Source organism: Halichoeres trimaculatus, unplaced genomic scaffold (genome assembly GCF_033239565.1).
Source record: "Halichoeres trimaculatus isolate MK-OKI-2021-1 unplaced genomic scaffold, fHalTri1.1 fHalTri1_scaffold_1, whole genome shotgun sequence".
NCBI classification, from domain to species: domain Eukaryota; kingdom Metazoa; phylum Chordata; class Actinopteri; order Labriformes; family Labridae; genus Halichoeres; species Halichoeres trimaculatus.
Window position 1 is genome coordinate 1375023 of NW_027437179.1, and position 20931 is coordinate 1395953.

General features: G+C 42.0%; 1 protein-coding gene across 2 annotated transcripts in view; it reads left to right on the top strand.

Moving 5' to 3' along the window:
- The window catches only part of LOC141792248 (serine/threonine-protein kinase 4-like), a 54357-nt gene that overhangs the window by 19273 nt on the left and 14153 nt on the right, over window positions 1-20931 (top strand). For both annotated transcript variants that reach the window (XM_074673116.1, XM_074673108.1), the window contains 2 exons: window positions 1891-2101; window positions 18255-18397. In XM_074673116.1, the coding sequence (XP_074529217.1) occupies window positions 1891-2101; window positions 18255-18397 (354 nt within the window). The remainder of the gene's footprint in view (window positions 1-1890; window positions 2102-18254; window positions 18398-20931) is intronic.

Below are 20931 nucleotides of genomic sequence, written 5' to 3' on the forward strand. Positions count from 1 at the left end.
AAATCCCAGTATGGCCGGTGTGCCTTTCTGTGTGGAGTTTGCACGTTCTCCCAGTGCATGCGTGAGTTCTCTCCAGGTATTCCAGCTTCCTCCCACAGTCCAAAAACAAACTCAACAGGTTAATTGGTCACTCTAAATTGCCCAAAAGTTTGAGTGTGTGAGTGAATGGTTGTCTTTGTGTCAGCCCTGTGATTGGCTGGCGACCAGTCCAGGGTGTACCCCGCCTCTCGCCCAATAACAGCTGGGATAGGCTACAGCCACCCGTGACCCTGAACAGGATAAGCGGATCAGAAAAGGAATGAATCTGGCCAACTCACCTAATTGCTGCAATTATATACTTCAAACAGCATCCAGTAATTAGTGCTGAAAATTCACTAGAGCTGGGTCTGAGACCTTCTCACTCATTCTACCCCTGAGGACAAAGAGGAGAAGGCTCAGATCGAGGGCCCAAGTGTTCCCTGAACCGATGAGTTTTCAGATATCTCTTAAAGTAGAAAGGGACACTGTAGATCTTATTGAGTAAGGTAATTCATTCACCATTTGGGAACAACAGAGGAGAAGAGTCTGGCTAGAGATTTAGAGCCGCGCTGGGCTGGGGGCACCAGGTGTCTTTCACAAGCAGAGCGTAGTGGGCGAGTGTGTAGGAGAGGACTAAGTACACAGCCCTGTGAAGGGCCGATGTTGAGTCTAAGGGCTGTGGAGAAGTGGGGGGCATCACTGACTCACTGCACCCGTTTAGAGAGGAAGTGTCTGATCCAGTAGCAGGTGGAGGCTGGGAGTCCTACATCTAACAGTTTTTCTGTAAATCAGCATTAGACATAGGGACATCTGTAAAAAGTGCTGGGTTTTCAATCTGCACAAGGACGGATAATTCACTGTTGTGAAGATGAAGCTTAAAACACAAGAAACTACAAAAATGTTATTTGTAGAAATCTTTAATAAGCTTAGAAATTAGAAAAGCAAAAGAAGTTCAGGACATCAATCATTCAAGAGCAGGATCAAAGTGACTAAAACATCGCTTTTTATATGAGAGATTGTTTATAACAGAGTTTTTCAGGGAAGATTCAATAGATGAAACTCAGTTTTCTGTGGAAAAGCCGATTGAGCCATGCTCGAGAACATAAAGCTGAGAAACAGCACGTGAGTTATAGACGCTATGAGGACTTCCTGGGATTGCTAATACATTTGCTGAGATAAAGACTCTGTTCTCTATGAGCACCATCACCCACTGTCAAAAAGATGCGACCAGGGCGTGAGTTTATTTTGGATAGCAGATCTTCTTTTTAACCCTATTTCTCTTTGGTCAAGACAACTTTTCCTAAGATGCAAAGCAACAAGGTCTTGTATTTATTTGAAGTCACATAGAGCTGTTGTTTATAACACGACCACAATCAAACTCTGTAAACTCAGTCTGTAGTTTAGTTCAGTGTCTTAATTTTACAAGAGCTCATTTTAAACTCTTTTTAAACGCTGCTGCATTTTTTGATGAGCTGAAGACTTTTGATAGAGTGTTAGCTGCAGTAATCCAATGTGATCAGCTAAATCTGATCCTCACTCTGGGGTTCGACCCAGTGTAGGTAAGATGCCGGCATGGATACTTGCAGCCCGAGGCCCCTTCACTGCCCGTCATTCCTCCTGGTTTCCTGCTGTCCATGGTCCTGTCCTGTCTTCATAAAGGTGTAAAAGCCAAAAAAAAAAACTTTAATAAAATGTTATGATTGGTCTGTGTAATTTAAACCAAGTCAAGGTCTGCCTTTGTAATGCCTGTAGAGTTAGTATTTCTTTTTTTAATCAGTGGGCAGAAACTGAAGTCTCAGCTGTCCTTTTCTAATTGACAAACCCTGACGGGTTGGCCTCTACTGTCTTCACACACTAGCTGCTGTGTTTCAGGACGACGATGAGGTTGACCAGGGCACGATGGTGCGAGCAGGAACAGGTGACTTGGGGACGATCCGGGCTGCTGGCTCATTAGCAGGCTCACTCAGCGGTACAGCACGCACCATGATCGAACATGAGGACACGGGGACCATGCAGTCACAGCTAGGCACCATGGTCATCAACTCTGACGATGAGGACGAGGAAGAGGGTGGCACCATGAAAAGTAAGACCATCAAAGCACTGGTACACATGCTGGTGATGAATTATGATGCTCTGTGTGTCAGTTAAAAATCTTTGACAAACGTGCATGAGTTTAGGAGTTCTGCACAAACAGAGGTCCTCATGTTTAACACAAAGGACGGAGATTCTTATCTCCAGGTTTAACAAACTGAATACCAGACTTTGATGTGACAAGCATGCTGATGAGCAGTGATTGCTTGACCTCTGTCAAAAAGAGATCATCAGACATTAAGCGTGTTCAGCCGTCATTAGGATGGCGTGCTGCTCTGATTTTATTTTACTGCAGCTGTAGAACTTTCCATCCACCAGAGGGCGCACTGAGACCATCCCTCTGCTCCTTGACTGTCCTGTGAACTGGAGGATCACTGATGTGTGTTTGTTTGCACTCATCTTTTTTCATGTTCACGGCCACATTAATCAGCAGGATGTGACCTGTCACACCTGATGGAGCCATTTGTATGTGCTGTTAAAGGTTAAGCTGCACTGATGAGTTCAGTTTACAGCCAGAGCTGCAGAGGTTGAGCTGTTTCTGTCTTTGTTTTTGTTTTGGCTTTAGTTCCTCCTCAAACTTCTTCACTGCTGTTTTCCATTTTTTTAACCCAGCTGTCAGTTTCTCCCTCTGCCGGGCAGCTGCTGTCTCTGTTACTCTCGTTCACGTTATAAACACCACTGTCAGATAGGGATGGGCGGTATTTGATTTTCATCACCATCACTGGCATCATATGTTGCCACAAAACAAATTTTGCAATACGGTCATTACCGCAGAAGAGCATTATTACACATAATTTGGTCCAAGTAGTGGTTAATCTATGTGGGAGATTTATTTCTCCTGACATTAGAAGACAATTTTCTGCCACAGCCATTCCAAAAAATACACCTTTAAGGCCAGAAACACAGAGTCAGTGACGTGACGAAGTAAAAATTTACCGGTATGCAGAAAGTGAAACAGCTGGTGTGCATGATGACTCTGCCCAGCTTTGGACACAGGCTGTGCATCACTACAGGTAATGGTCAAACCTCAAAACCTAAAATGTGATAAAACCATTTTTTAACAAAAGTAGTGGCATCAAAATAAACATTTTGAAACAAACTGAAACCGTAGTTTCAGACTATGAGCTGCTACATTTTTTACACGCTTTGAACACTGGGGCTCAAACAATAGTGAGGTTTAGTTACAGATTTTTACGGTCTAACAAGCTTCAGAGCCTCATAACATTGAAACCAATAAATTTCTTGATTATTTTCGTTATCAATAAAATACATACCAACAAAAATATGAGTATTGTCAAACTTTGACAGGCATAAATATCCAGCCTGCTTCGGTGCGTCTGGACGGAGTGGCTGCTGTCACATCAGCAAGTGTTTCTGCTGATGGGAAAGGTACAAGTGCTGTGCTAAGTTTGTTTTCACTTTTTTTCTGACCAATAAACAGGAAGCTACAAAATGCCTTTGATGGACTCTTCTTCTGGGGATGAAGCCTGAGCGCAGTCCACGCTTTTCTATGTAGTGCTCAATAACTAAGAAACACTGCTGCCTTTACCCAGATTGCAGGACAGGATCTGATCTGAAAACTTCCAGGGCGTTCAGCTTTGCACGCAAGCTAAAGTGAAGGTTTTTGCCTCAGTGTCATGAGCTGAAGTAAAAATGCTTCAGAACTCTCTTTTATGGATTGTCTGCCTTGGCCATTGCTCTTTTTCTGCATGGAGTTGTTGGGGGGTTTTAACCCATCAGAATCAAGTGATTTATCAGGTTGGACAATCATTTTCAGATATTCCAATAGTCACTAACATGAAAAAAAAATAGAATAGTTCATGTGACCATTGCTTTGTCCTGTCTGCTGCAGATCACAGTGTTATGTAGGATGCACACGTCATTTTCACAAGAAGCAGATTAAGTGGGACATGAAGTTGTGCACAGAAACCATCTAAAACGCCTAGTGACTTTCAAAATAAAAAACGAACTATGTCCAAACCAGATCATATTTAATTTGACCACGGCAACAAACTGACATAATGAAAGAAGCCAGACCAGACAAGTGGGAGGATTTACAGCCAAAACAAGAATGAGAAGATGCTCAGATATGGATTGCGAAGTGCGGGGACTCTTTCGTAAAAATAATAAAAAATGATGTACAATGCAAACTCTGCAAAGTAAGTGTAGTATATCGCAGCTACTCAACAACTATGTACAGCCATGTGAGGTGCGGCGCTGTCCGCAGATCAACAGTCATTGGTCGCCGTCCTCACCCAAGAAGTAAGTTTGTTGATCGACATGCAGAGCACAACAGCCCTCTTCATCCTTTTTAAAGAGCAATGTTCGCAGGTATGTGCATGCGGATAGGCGGCGGCAGCAGCTTGCGGGGGGATCTTTGAATAATCGTTACAAGCAATAGTTACAAGCAAATATGGAATAGCTCTTTTGCTTGAGATGCCCATCCCTAGTATTTAACACAGCTGGGTGATGGGTGAGACAGCTAAAAACAGGAAGCAGTAGATTGTTTATTGTGTTAAGGAGTATCTCTGCTTTGATTGAGTTAAAAACGATCACTGTCAGGATCCATGTTGTGCTCTGCAGAGTGTCCACATACTGATGTTTGAAACAGAGAGAGATGTTTGTCCGCATTAAGAGCTCTGAAAAACTCTACGAGTTACTGGGCATGAATAAAAGTTCAGGATGAACTCTTAAAAAACAAACTTGGATCTTACTGGCCCTCTGTATAAAGTAATGGAAGTACTTAAGTTGTGTGTCATTAGAAGAGGCCCAGTCGTTGCTCCTGTGAGTACCTGGAAAAATCAAGAAGCAATGTTCTGGACCCTGAGGAGCAAACTGAGGTGAAACTCCTCCCAGCAGACTGGACAAAGTTAATCCAGTAAACTCATGCCCGCTGCTGTATGTGCGTGTTATTTCTCAGAGATATGGTGCTGCTTCTTCAGTCTGTTGGAGTCTTTCTGCGGTGTGGGAGTTGTAAGCGTTGGATGTATTGGGTGCTTTGGCATGAGTTGGACTGTGTTCATCATCGCTGACAGTCTGTGGGTGTGTTTATGTTTGTTTTTATACGCTGAGAATTAACCCCAATGAGACTCCAAAGCACGCTGACTTTATGTGTGTGTATGTGTGTGTGTGTGTGTATGTGCGCGTGTGTGTTTTTTACTCTGTGACTCCAGTAATGAAACAGCTTGTGGGGCTTGTTTTACTTTGATGATGAAAACAAAGCAACTGTGGAAGTTTATGCCACAATATTGAAACTCCCACACCACATGGTATAGTAAGACTGATGTTGGTTCTGTGGGGGTCTTTAGGAAGGAATAAAAGAGAGAACAGCAGCACAGGGATGGGGACTGTGGTGGATCTTCAGCCTGCAACTCTGCAAGACAAACAGCTGAAGTTACAAGGACTGGTCAGGAGTGCAATGACCTGTATGCAGATCAGCAACTTAGAGATGGATTCAACAATTAACTCATGAATAGTTTTGTCTTAAAATATTTAACCTGGTGAAACAAAAATAGCAAAGGTAAGGGTACACAGGAATCAGTTATTATTCTCTTTCTTACTCTCATGTAGAGGCAGCAGGAAAAGAGGGGCAGATCCACAAGATCCTTGTGAGTTCTGTTTCCGCTTAATTGTGGTTTTGTCTCTATGCTCCCTCATCCAGCAGCTATAGCTGGATTTTCAGAGTGCAGCGCAGAGCAGGACTACTGAACAGCTGGAGCCACTGGACTGAAGATTTCTTTGAGTTAGTAACAGAGTCAGTGGTTTGGCCTACATGCCGATCCTCCCCTCATCCTTGTTGTCGCCATTGGGCCTGGCTCAGCTCATCATGACAGTTTGTTGTAGTTGTTAAGGATGAGTCATGATTTTGAAATCACTGGTTTATCAGTAAAACATCTAATAGTACCTGCACCTTTCGTCTTGATTTAAAAATGTGTTTTAAAAGTTTTTTTTTTATTTTATTTTTTATTTTTTTTACCCTCAACCAGGGTTGCAGTGTGATGAAACCACCAGAAATGGGTTGTAGGAAGTCTGAAAATGTTCACTTTTTATCATTAAATGACAAAAAAAACCCTTGTAACTAGGGCTGGGCGATATGGGCCAAAAGTCATATCCTGATATATTCTGACTGAATATCGATATACGATATATATCCCGAATTTTTTTTCCACGAAGTGAGAGCAAATGTTCAGTCAAAGTCAAAGCCAAATATGTCATGTCACAAGTAGTTTTATATGAACAAGCTAATTCAGTGGACAGTTGCAAAATTAAATGAGGTTTCTTCACCTGTTAGAAAATAAATGTTCAGCTGCTGAACTAAGAATAAAAAACATAAATAATGAATAGGAATATCTTCTTTGAAATCAAAGCCCTGTAAACTTCACATTTGAATAAAAAGATATCTTAAATAAAAACAACCCATCAAAAAATAGGCCAGTCTTTTTCTGAAAGAAATGTCTTTGAGAAAACTTCAAGAAAAATTTCTAACAAATGAAAATAACATTGCAAAATTATAATCCAAGTAAGGGCAGAATTTACGCTATTAAAATCAAAATAAAGTGCTCAGATTAAGAAAACATTTTTAACAGCAACCTGAGATTACCTTAAATCAGTACAATAATTGAACAGTTTCAACCAGATGCATGAGAAACAGACTTTCAACTCATAAAACATTTTCCCCTCTTTTAATTTGTTAAATAGTAGTGCTCTCTTGAGTTAGAAGACAGACAAGTGTGTCCTACTTAGTTCAAAGATTTTGGGCGAGAAACACTCAATGTTGCCAAATTCGCAGTTTTGTCGCTATCACTTTTTAGCGACTTTCTGGACCCCCCCCCCCCGCACGAGAAAAGTGAAGAAAAGCAACTAGTGACAAATGTAGCGACTATTTTGGTGGTCGGAGGCTCCAAGGTCGCTGTTTTCTCTCTTTCCCCGTTCAGAGAGACAGAGCGTGGCAGCGTGGTGCGCCATCCGTTGTGTGCCTGGCTGCCTGCATGGGCAGCTGTACACTATGGGCACCAGGACCGCTAAGTCGACAGGTAGGAAGCCTACAACCCCCCAAGTGTTGGACAGAAAAACAAATCTGACCACTTCAAGCTCCTTTTGGGCAGGCCTGTAGCTACTTCCGATGCTGAGGAGTTGGCAACGCTGGAAATACGAGCCTGTGTTACTGTGTTACTCTGCGATCAACTGGCAATCAACTGGCGACCAATACCGCCTCTTGCCCAGTGACAGCAGGGATAGACTCCAGCACCCGCCCCGCAACCCTGAAAGGGATAGCTGGTATAGAAATGAATGAAATCACATACACACCCTTTACCACCCCCGAGTTGACAATCAAAGATGGCTGCCCCCTTCTGACAAATGTTAGTAACACTAAATCAACTGTATACATAGTATTGTTCAACTTATATTTGTAGAAATGCTGCCACAGTGTTATTTACATCCCTCGTGTGGTATTTGTGAACTAAGCGCAGGGCATGCTAACAACAGCTAACACAACAGCAGGTGTGTCGGCACAGTTAGCTGACCTGTCGAGGTAATGGTAAATGGACCAGTACTATATACAGCGCTTTTCTAGTCTCTCAGACCACTCAAAGTGCTTTACACTGCTAGTCTCTTATTCACCCATACACACCACATTCGCACACTGATGGTGGATTTTCTATGGAATACTCAACTCAACTCAAACTTTATTTATAGAGCACATTTAAAAACAACCAAAGTTGACCGAAGTTCTGTACAAACACAAACAACATATATGGCTTAAAATATCTAAAACACAAGCAAAAGTCTGTATTCATTAAAATACGAAGCAAAAATAAAATAAAATAAAAAATAAAATATGGAGCAACAGGAGCAAGTATCGCGGCGCAAATTTGCACAATATCGATATATATATGATATGGTCTAATTCAATACCCCATTAAAAAAATATACCAGTATATTTTTAATACTGATATATCGCCCAGCCCTACTTGTGAAAAAACATTTCCAGTAGCATTAGAAAATAGTAGTGAGATTCAGAATGAGAGAAAAACAGAGACATCTGGTGAAACTACCACAAAAAATAGATAGCAAATGATGCTAACTTCTAAACTTTGTTAGGTAAAACCGGAATATGAACATAGATCACACTTATTTGTATTTCATTTTTAACTTGCCTAAACAACTTTGGGCAATGGACTTGATATATAATCAGCAAATAGTTATCAGTGACTATTGAACAGTGATTCTTAGTGATGTGAAATACCTCATGGAGTCACCATATCATCTTTTTTTTTAAATTCTGAAAATCAAGCAGGTGTTTGAATGTTGTTACCTGTGCCTCATTTCCTATTCACCTTGATCTGCACTGCGCTGACTTGGGTGTCATGCTCCGGCATTCAGCAAAAATGGAAGCACAAACATCATCTGAATGAAAACTCACCAGCTCAGGTGCACTGAAGCAGCAGAGAGCTCATTCTGACTGAATATAGGCAGGCTTATTTTGCTGTAAAGATCAGATTATTTGAATTTGTTTGTGGTTTCCAGCCTTTCTGCAGCCAGCCCCAAGTGGGAGCTTGATGAACTGCAGTGGTTACTGAAAAAGAGCTGAGCGGTTTTCTGCTCATATCTTTACCAGGACACCAGGACAGGCACTGACATAGTGTCATGAAGTCAGACAGAGATTTAGCAGCTCATTGGGAATGTGACTGTTAAAGTGAAGGTAAAAAAAATTCTGAACAGACCGATCTCTTAATATGAGACAGTTCGCTTCGCACTGTGGCTACAAACACACACCGCTCTGCCTACATGCTAACATGCTTGCATGTTCTGCTTCTGCTTTTCATACAAACACACTGACACACACACTGACACACACACACACACGCACACACACACACACACACACACACACACACACGCACGCACGCACGCACGCACACACACACACACACACACACACACACACACACACACACACACACACACACACACAGAGTCTCCTCTCTAATGTCCTCATATTGAGTTAGTATGGATCTCCACTGCTGGCAGTTCAAACTACATTAACACAGGAACATTTAGACTCCATAATTACATTAGTACCTCAGTATCCTTTAGATGTGTTTCTCTCTGAGTGTGTGTCTGTGTAGTGTCCTTTGATGCCTGTGTGTTTATTGTGTGCCTGTCTCTTCTCTGTGTGTGTGTGTGTGTGTGTGTGTGTGTGTGTGTGTGTGTGTGTGTGTGTGTGTGTGTGTGTGTGTGGCACTAATGACTGCAGTCTAATGCTGAAGGAGCCTCCAGGGTTTCAGATAAGATATTACGTCAGACATCGATCCTCTCTAATGGCCCTGAATAATAAAAAGCCTTTTAATTTACCTTGATTAGAAGCTGACCCTCCATCACCAGAGTCCACGTTAGGATCCTTTCTGTGGCTCTCTGAAACTATGAAACTATTTCATCATCAGGATGGATTTATTACAAAACTCACTTGAAAAAATATAACATTTTATATTTGAAACTATTCATTGTTTAACTGGGCTGAAAAAAAGTGTAAAAAGTTCCTGATGCGCTTCTTTAAAACTCATATTCGTGTGAGTGGTGAAGTTATGACAGATCTCAAACAGAGAAGACGTCTCATGCTGAGTCACGAGTACTGTTATCATGGCAGCAGCTGTTCCCATGTTTTATTTAAACCCAGATTCTGACTTAGAGATCAAATCAATGCAAGATCATTTTCTGACCGATATTTCCTGATATTGCTGTGTTTCTGGCTTTGAGAGAAATTCAGCTTCTTCCATGCTCTCTCTGTCTGTTGTGTTCACCATCTTACGCTGACATCACTCTACAAAATCCCAGAGCGCACATGGCTACTTAATATGCACGTACTGATTTGCATTGACCATATATGGTTATGTTCGGGCGTGCTGAAGGCAGAAAACAGGGTGTGTTCACGTCACCACATTCACACTTTTCTCGGCGAGTTGTGATTTATCACGGGAATAGCCTGAGTGTATATATGTTTTGGTCGTATGCCCGTTTTGCCTTTACCTCATAAGCGAAATTTAAGAGGACTTTTACACGCTGTAATAAATGAGGCCCCAGGAGAGGAGAATATGAAATAATAAGCTGCGTCAGCTCGTTGGTATGGTAACAGGTGATTGTACTGTGTGCCTGCACTGACTCTGAATGAGCGGTGATAATGAAACAGTGTGGCTGCTCTCGTCACTGAAACTCTGGAACCGAGTGCAGACGTTCCTCTTCCCGAGAAGGGGGGCGGAGAGCGCAGTGAGATACTGTGTCCACGGCCGCAGTTAGCATGGGCGCTATTGCCCATAAAAGAAGTTGCACTTACACAGAGTCAGACGTCCCGCTCCAGTGTCGCAGGAATCTGGTCTGCGCTAAACGTGTCAAGTAAAGAGCGACGTGTATGAGTGTGACCAGTGCGCGCCCACTCTTGTTTTCGCTTGTTTATGTGCGGTAGGAAAGTACAGCTGTGTAATGGTCTGACAGAGTGACAGATCGTATTTTTTACTCCATATGAGATTGTGGCGGGCCGCCACAGTCTCGTTGATTAATGGGAAACACTGGACTCTCACCAGGACCTCAAAACAAACTAACTGAATGAGGTCACAGTTTACAGTACAGCAAGGTGGCTGCGCTCTTGCCATGAAAGATAAAACAGTGTTACGTTTTTCTTTCAATTGTCTGTATTTGACACATTTGTTATATAACTATTGCTAAGGATAGGACTCAATCTAGTAAAAAATGTAAGTTTGGTTGACTGCTTCATTTCCACTTTAAGGTTTTAGTTTCTTCAGTGTTCTATGTCCAGCCTGGTTTAGAGGCCACAGAACAAATCATTGTCTGGTTTGAGCCGATCATCCTGCCTCATTAGCTTTGGTGTCAGATATTCTTCAAACAGCATCATTAACAGTATAAGAACCAGCTCCCTCTGATCCACATGGGACGCTGTAATAGCATTGAATTCATCAGCTTTAAGCCCAGACATTTATACTCCATAATTCAAAGCAAACTGTTTTATCCAGTACACTTAGAGATGTGACTGCTGTGAGGAGACCTGTGATCTGATGAACAGAGTGGGGGCAGAAAATGCAAAATAATGGCCTCATCAGTTAGTGACCAACTGCCATGATCAAAATATTTTCTCCTTGTGTCTGTGCATTCATCCAGCTCCTAAACAAGCTGATGTAGCAGTCAGAGGAAATTATACAGTCAGATACAGTTTACTCCATAATTAATGCTCAGTAGTAGAGAAATATTTTGGTTCCAGTAAAAAGGCTCTCCTCTTTTCCATCCCCTCATCACACAGTCTTAACTATCTGCTGTCAGATTGTGGAAAAAGACTTAAATGAGTTGAGTCAAAATGATGATTTCATTATAAAAGGGCAATTGGGTGCAGTACTGTGCTGAATCTTGACCTAACAAATTTAAATCAACCTCCTGACCTTTGGAGTGTCATTCAGCTCTCCTCATTGTCTGTCTCTGCTGCTTACTGAGTCACACAAACCATGCAGGGGAAAGACGTATTCCTCACTTCCAGGGCCAGTAAAGGTCAAGGAAAAGTTTCTCATTAAACTTCTCCACAGTGGCAGTTCATGTTGGTCATGGTTGAATGTTTGATTATTGTTCATGACTGTTAGGAAGCGTGTCTGTTGGTCATACGGTTTTATACCATGGACTGGACATTAAATGAGGAGGTGGGACAGATGCAGTACAGCACATTTTGTGGCGTTTCCTCTGTCTAAAAACAGAACAGGTCCCTAAATTACCGACCTGTACCGTCCCACTTTTTGGTACCCTTCTGTTGGGGTGTCAGACATACTGATCCCACCCCAGAAGTTGGCGCTAGGAACACTGCAGTCTGTTAATTGGTGGAAATAATGGTCACTTCCTGTGTGACAGCGGTAATAAAGAATGAAGGCTTGATTGTTCTTTGTAAAAAAGAGCCACATGCCAATCACAAAGAAAGAATTGCTGGAAGTCTCTCATCGTTGCTCTTTGTCTACTGGGTCGGGTACACTGTGTCACGCTGCTATGGAGTCACACTATTACGTAGCTGACGAGGCAATCAGCATTCGGCTTACATGCCAACTACTAAGAAGGGAATGGTTGGCTGTGGCAACACAAACAGGATCAGGCTTTACTGATCCATAGTGGACCACTTGGGGGTTAATTATGGTGTTTATACCTGTGGTGCATGTGAGTTGTGATTTAAAGTGACCAATCAACCTGATGAGCATGCTTTTGGATTGTGGGAGGAAGCCGGAGAGGACCCTCACATGCACAGAGAGAGAGAACATGAAAACACCTCACAGAAAGGTTCCTGCCTGGGTGGTGATTTAGATCAGGAACCCTCTGGTCAAAAGTCTACCAGTCAAACTAAATGTGGGTATCTCAGGGCAAGAATTCATTATAAGACCAGCAACAGACTCAAGAGCCCCATTTTCACCAAACAGCCCGGTATGGATCAGTACAATTTGGTACGGGTTTGATCAGTAAAGCCTGATTCTGTTTGTGTTTCCTCAGCCAACTGTGCCCTTCTTTGTAGGTGGCGTGTAAGCTGGATATACAGCACACCCCACTAACAAATCCAACGAAGAAGAGAAAACTTGACTCAGTTTTCTGTTCTCTTCAGGAAGTTGACTGAAGATTTAAACATGGCAGGGTTTTGTGTTGTTCTTTATTACTGCTGTCACACAGGAAGTGACGGGTCAGTAATTTGGGGACCTGTCCTGGTTTTAGTCAAAGGAAATGCCTTGCGTCACTTTATTTCATGCGTGCTCTGAACTAAACAACTTGGCGGAAGCGGGAGTCAACAGTCAGATACAGCCCTGAATTATTCACTTGACCCTATTGAAGCCATAAGTTGCATATATTGGCTGTTTTTGGCTTATTTCCCTCTGAGACAAACACATTGTCTGAATAACATAACTTTAACAGCTTTAGTTTTGTCCCCACGTTAATGACTGTATTGGCTTCCTCCCTAAACTTTTCTCTTTAAAGATGAATGATGTTTACAGTGTAATGCATCCCAGTAATGAGCTCAGTAATGAAATGGTTCCCACAGAACATACAATATGTGTAAACATGCCGAAGTGTAGAAACAGAGGCTGTACTAGCTTCACTGCCTCCACATTAGTTTGTTTGGCAGAGCAGCCGCCAGCGCAGCAGGTCACCATTTAGAGGGATAGAGAGCTCTGCTTGACCAGCTGGATAATTGCTCCAACAACAGATACCAAAGTGGAATCAAAGAGACGTTACAACATGTGTTGTGTATGGCTCTGACCTTCTTTCATCTGATCATGTTGTGAAAGCTCCATATTAAGAAATGTGCTGAAGGTTACCTTAAACACTGACTCCGATGAGGTCTGTGCTCTTGGCAGTGAAGCCCAGTGAGGAGGCACCTGGCAGCAGAGACGGAGAATAAACAGCCGTTTGTTCTCTTACAGTAAGGAAGATACTCTACTTTAAAATTGTCTTTTTGCTAAAAGAAAAACAAACCAAGGAGTCAGCAGTGAGCTGAGCAGAGATCTGAGGGATCAGCTAATGGGGGGCATCAACTCAGAGTCTCCATATTTATTATCATTACTGAGCCGAGCATACACAAGCCTTACATACTGTGACAGACAGAAGAGTTGAGTCGTTTCTTTGGAAGAGGTTAAGATCCATTAAGCAGCTTTTTTTACACACACTGACTGATGAGCCCAGCAGAGAGAGAAAACACTGATTTACTGCAGGCTTAGTGTGGAAGCTAACGTATTCAGAGCTTAATGTCATCCTCAGTCTCTGTAACAGAAACTCTTGAGGAAATGTTTGACTAACTGAGTCATATCATATCACAGATATAGAAAAATAATTCCTCACCTCAGTACTCATTTGTGTAAAGCTGTTTGTGTGTTTGTGTCTTCTTTGGAGTGTCACAGCTGTGATATTTATTGTTTTGGTTTCATTAGCTCTATTTGCTCTCTCCACTGCCTCTCTATGTTTCTTCACCACCCCTGCTCTCTCTTGCAGTAGCTTTGGGTTTAAATGTGTTGTTTTTGGAGAAAAAATTTATCAGCTACCAAAAAACATTTTCTGTTGAAGTGTTTGTGTTCTCCAAACTTATGTTTAGTGAACCAGAGTTAGACTGACTCATTGGTTGTCCAATTAATGGTGTTGAATGTTGGCATTTCGCTATAATAGACATTGGTCAATATCTGCACTCACCAGTAGGGATTGCATGTTAATGTAAGTAGGGCTGCTGTCTGCCTGTATTGGCCTTGGTCTATATTGGTGGTCTTCTGTGCCTATCCTTCATTCTGCTACACATTCCCTCAGTCATTATTGACATTTCTTTATTCTATTCATATCAGTTTTTGGTGCAAAGGATAAGTAAATCCACTTGGTGTTTTTTAAAAGAAATTTTTGGGGCTTTTTTTCCTTTAATCAGCTAGTAGAGGGGTAAGTGCTCTATAAAAAGTGATTTTGCGCATTTGATGTTTAAACATATTATTTTAAGTATGAGATGACTGAAGTTGTTGTGAGAACACATGAATATGAATTAGCATCAACTTTGGGGCTTTTTTTCCTTTAATCAGATAGTAGAGGGGTAAGTGCTCTATAAAAAGTGATTTTGCGCATTTGATGTTTAAACATATTATTTTAAGTATGAGATGACTGAAGTTGTTGTGAGAACACATGAATATGAATTAGCATCAACTCAACTACGAAATATGTTACAACTTAAAAATCTATGTCCACAGAAATCTTTTTTTGGTTTTGTTTTGTTGTGATGGTGTTTTGGAACCATGAGTGAAGAGCAAACACAGTGGATACAAGACCTTGCTGTACATTAATATGTTATAGTGTGGGAGGGCACAGGCCCTCTGTGCCCTGCTGCATGGACTTGCTATCTGTGCTCCACAGGGCCCATCTCCCCACTGATTTTTACATTGCATTTAGTGCTTATACTGACATATGGGATGTGTTGATGCGTTAGGGTTAGGACAAACAAGACAGCAAGTCATTACCATGGAGCATAAACAACTGGTCTGTGCCACAGGGTGCACAAACAGCCCATGTCCTCTGTGCAACATCTCATTGTAAAGCAGGGTCTTCTGTCCACTGTGTTCCCTCCTCACTCACGGTTACTAAACACCAACACAACAAAAATTGCTTTGCTGTAAAAACTTGATCAGCTAAATTCAACAAACATCTTTGTTAGTTTTCTTTACCTTTATTTTTCTAGTCTTAACTATTCAACACTTCATGTTGAATTAACTTGACTCAGTGAAAGCACTAAAATGATTTGAGTGAGTTAAATTAATTCAACATTTTTTTCTAAAGTGTGGATAGAGCTGGAAACAGGGTGGGGGGGGGGGGGGGGGGGGGGGGATTGACATGACGGAAAGAGGCCACAGGCTGGATTTGAACCTGAGCTGCCCGTGTGAGGGCGAACCTCAGAGCGCGACCCAAGCCACCGGGCCATCTGCGCTCTTGCTTTTTTTATGTTTCTAACTGAAAATGCTACACAGACTCACTGCTTTTGGGGCAGCACCTCACCGCAGCGCACAGCCAGCTGTACATTCTGATCAAAGAAGAAAAAGTCAAACAATGTCCACTAAAAACTTCTGTATGCAGAATAAATGTAATCCACATTTAAACTTTTAAGGTCCCATATTATTCAACTTTTCAACAAGTTCAAGTAGGTCTCAGAGGTCCCAGGACAGACAATTTAAAGGTTTTTGCCTCAAAATCTAGTTATTTCCTGGACTTCAGCCACTCTGTAAATCCCCTCTCCTGAGCGCTCCTGAGAACAAGCTGTTTCTGTGGGCGTAGCTCTAAATGATAATGAGCTGCCCTGTCCACGCCTCCTTCACAACTTCTTTGGACAAGGGTGTGGCTTCGCTCCGGTACCATGCTGCAGTGTTTACACAGAGTAGATATGGCTCAGAGAAGTGCCGTGGCTCAGTCAGACCAGTTTGATCCAGAGTCTGACCCAGAAGGAGGGGCGCCTGAAGAAATCCTAACTCTACGGCTGCAGCAGGATATTTCTGATTGGTTAGTAACAAACATTATGTGTCTTGATATGCTGCTGCAGTTACCATCAGGTAAATAAAATTAACGTTAGCAGCTTGGTGCTAACCAGAGTTATATGACCATACGAGCAGAAAGAACTGCGCGCAGCCTGGACTGTTTGTTTTTCCTGTACCATGTGGGACATCTATCAAGCAAACTAAACTGCAGCAGTAACACACACATTAGTGGTGACTGTGGTCTTAGCGTCCATAATAACAGCTGAGAGTGCGTTCACTACCCTGTAGCACAACATTAGCTCTGCCTGAGGCCACCACGACAAGTAGTCACATCCGTCCAAACAAAAGATAACATTATGTATATAAAGCTAGGTTCACGTGAAATATATGTCCATATATCTTCTCTTTAATGTCCCCTGATATTATTTACTCATGTGTGTTAATGTAGTGTAAGGAAACTAAGTTACAAACCATTCATTAGGCTATCGTGCTAGGTAGAGCATATAGTAAAGCAACACAAATTAGTAAAACTCGCAGATCTCACGTATATAGCTGGTTCAAGGACAGTTGGTACAGAACCATGCTTCAGCTTCAGGTTCTTGGTGAATCCTGCTTTGACCGGCCCTCGTTTAGACAGCAGACTAGTGAAATGGTGAGCACACACATACAACATCTCAGGAGTTGTTGTGGGTGCATCTCCATCAAAAGTAAAATTAATCCACTGCGTCTTCAAAACCTCAGATGATGGAGTTAAAAAAACACTTCTGTGCTCTTTTGTGCAGCCAACAACAGAGCAACCACCGTGCTTCGCTCGTACCTTCGCCATGTTTATTTTACCAAAGCAGCAGAGCAGCCAAGGTGATAAACACGCTGCACAGAAGGGGCAGTACAAGGGGTGGGCCTGGAGGAGTTACTTTTTTAGGGTCATGACGTCATGCAGGGCAGATCTCAACTCTACATGTTTGAGCACACATGTCCTAGAATCAAGCTTTGTCTGGAGCAAGCAAGAGAAGGAGACAATAGAATTTTCTCATTTCAGGGGTGTTTGTAGTCAGGCTGGGGTCGGATAGTACTTTAACAAAACCAGTCTAAAGTGAATTTTGTACAATATGGGACCTTTAAAGCTACAAAGTAAAAGATAAGTCCTTATTCAGTCCTACCCCTGATATTCAAAATCAGCTGATGTGTCTGTGTGAGATAGTTTGCAAAGCAAAAAGGAGTAGAGTACTGCGACTTTAATCATGAAGTCTTCAAAATGTTCATCATAATGTGCTCACTCTGATAGCCCCAGAAAGACAGTAAACTCATTCTTTACCTCGGTCTGCAGCAAAGCTTTACATTCTTTCATCTGGATCTCTGGGTTTCTGTCCAAACAGAACAACTGTTGGACAAAAGCCCTGGCTCTCCATACATGTCTAATAATCTATATTTGGGAGCAGTTCAATACAAAAACCAACACAATAGTTTTGGTATTATTATGGTCATGTGCTCTGAGACAACGCGTCAGCGCCAGCCTGTCCCGTCTGCTGTGTGTGTCAGAAAGCACAATCAATCAATCAATCAATCAGTCTTTATTTGTATAGCCCCAAATCATAACAAACATTACCTCAAGACACTTTACAAAAACATTCTCAGATCTAGAACCGTAAATGTCAATAACATTTCATTAAGAGAAACCCAACATCAAGACAAGATAAGGAGTCTGATCTTATCTTAATCCACCATGAGTACAGGACTTTGCAGAATTTATGAAGTCACAATGGCAAGGAAAAACACACAGCTCTGACACACAACCACATGTGAGCATGGAACCAAGAGCCAAAAACTGCACTGGACAGGGAAGATGGACGAACATCAGAAACATCTTTTTATGTTACTACTCTTTATTTAATGCCAACATCAGATCAACCAATTGATCAAAACAATCATTGATTAGTTGTTAGTGTCATCATAAATGAACTATGGATTTCTCACTTTGAAGCTTGAAGCTGCCCAGCAGTTACCTGAACACTTGTCTGTTTATTTCTTTTTAAAAATTGTATCACAAACACAACTTTCTTCCATAACCACAAAGAAACCTCTTATACTGTGTTGTCACGAGTTAAGTGTTGATCCTTTTTCACACAGGAAGAGACGAGACGATGCAGCCGGCCAAGCCATCGTTCCTGGAGTACTTTGAGCAGAAGGAAAGGGAGGCGAACAGCCACGACGGAGGACGAGAAAACAACACAGACAACCGCAAACTGCCGACTGAAGGGGATCTGGAAGTGGTGAGTGAGACTCAGGGTGGAAATGTGTCAGACAGCAAACTACTGAGGATAAGAGGTGTGAACAATTCTTCTGGTTGGAATAATCCTAAATAGTTCCTGTTACTGTTAATGCTTCTGGATCTACTGTTGTTTTCAGAGACCACAGCGCAGCATGGGTCTGCTGCAGCAGTACCACCAGTGCAAGGAGCTGAGTCATAACCTTATGCAAACTAACATGGTTTTATATATACACGTAATTAAAATAAGTCACAATCCTGCTAAAGGTGAGGTGAAACGCTTGAGTGCGGAAATGTTTTCTTTTTGATGAGAGAATCAGACCAGAGACATTTCTCTGTCTCAGTTTTCGTCACCATACATTGCTGGAGCTTCACTTTATTTCATGAAAATCGTCACACCGGGTTAAATCAGTGAGTCTTTCAGGTCTTCTGGAGATAACTTATCTAAAAGGTCTTTAGGGTGTCTGTTTGGTAGACTTTGGGCTCTAATTTTGTGGCGCAGGGGGCGCAAGCCTGGCGCACCCTGCGCAGTATTAATTTCGTGCGGCGCACCACCGCCAAATACAGTGCAGAAAGTGTGCTGAAAGCTCGCCAGCTCCAACCTGGTCCATTCTTGGCACAAAGCAGAGCGCACCCTCAGCAGCTGTAGTTTGGTGACAGGCACACGTGCGCTCACATCAACAAAGCCTCAGAGGCAGGTTTTCAGAGTGTCAGGCACATTTTAATGCAATAAACAATCACAGTAATCACTATTTAATGTAACCGTCTGAACCAGCATATACATTTGTATCTATTTTAACTGTCCCGTCACATCTGATGTCAGATTAAAGCCGTTTGTCATAATGGAAAGTTAACCTGACGGCAGCTGGAAGTTTGATGCACATCTTACGATTAATCAATAAACAGCCTTAACATCTGATACTGAGTATATATCTGGTTCTCTCATTTCATTTAATTCAAAGAAAAGAGGGAGAGAAAAGACGAAGAAAAAAGAGACAAAATAAATGTGTGTCACTCAGGATTTACCCGTGATTTCCCCATATTTCTCTGTTTAAGTCTTTATTTTTAACGTGATCTAAAAAGATGGAGTACATTATTGTGAGGAGGATGAGGTGGAGACACTGGGAGAGTATACAGTATATCACCAAAGGCTCTGCATGGCGATGACAAACCAGGAGTGCAGGTGGATCAAAAGTATTCTGAATGGATAAGCCAGCTGTGTAACTGTCTCTTCATTTTGTTCTCTTATTAATGACAAAGGAACAGATTACATCTGTCCCAGGAGCTGGCCCACACGGTGATGCACTCTGACCGTCTCCGCTACCGGGTCTTTCCAGCACACTTTCAGTCAGACCAATCACATGCTGCGCCTCGGCCACAGTTTATTTAGGCGCATAAAGGCGAGGAGAGGCACTCATTTGATTGGTGAAAACAGAACCTGGGACTCTGCTCGGACTGGATTCAGAAAGTCATCTAGTATGAGGTCATACAGTCTGTAGAGTCATGATAAGGCAGTAGATTTGTATTTTGAGCCTAACACTGTTGGTGTATGTTTGAGATGTTAGTCTCAGCAGCAGACTGCACAGGAGCCAAATCTCCTCACTGATGTTGGAACTGCGTCTCCTTGTTTGAGGATTTTCTTTTATTCATAGCAGCCTGTAAACACCTTTAATCAGAGACACTTTAATAATTTACTTTTAAAGCTCACTGCAGTGTTGAATAAAATTACAAAAAGTGGAGATTTTATCACACCACACAGCCTTGTTGTCTCACATGCTGTGATAACACAGACTTGTTTTCCTGAAGCAGCCGTAACTTTGTTTAACTTTGTTCTGGTCTTTGGGACCACGTTTGTGGAGAGGCAGAGAGCAGCGCTCGTTTGTTTTGTTGGCGGACGTGTAAGAAGGACAAATGGCTGCTGCTGGGATTAAATATTAAATACGTGACCTTTAAATGTGAGGTGGTCTCTCTTACCTCTCTGCCTGCTCAGCTTTAAACATTCAGATGTCTTTTCTTTTTCCTCTGCTTGCAGCACGTCTGAAGAAAAAACAGCAAACAAGGTCTGGCAGTTAAACTACACGACACTAATACTAACCAAGGGTTTATTAATCTCTAATAAACAAGCTGATATTTGACTGTTGGAGGTTTAGTGGGGATATTTTTTTGTTAATGTAGTAAAATGTTGAACAGTTAAGGGACATCCAAGCATCTAGTCAGGTTTTATGTAATATAAGAAGCGTGTGTGTGTGTGTGTGTGTGTGTGTGTGTGTGTGTGTGTGTGTGTGTGTGTGTGTGTGTGTGTGTGTTTAAATGAGCTTTAACATTCACTGAAGTTGTTAGACTTAGACTTCAGCAGGTAACAGCTACCTGAACCTGATTTTCTCTCCTGTTCTCCTCAATCACTAACTCTGCATGTTAATCCACTGAACAGACGAATGAGCACTCTAATCATCTTCAATAGGTGTTTTGCTTGTTGTGACACTCTTTCACGATATTTGCCCCAAGAGATGCCTCACACTTTACCAATTGTTCTCAGTA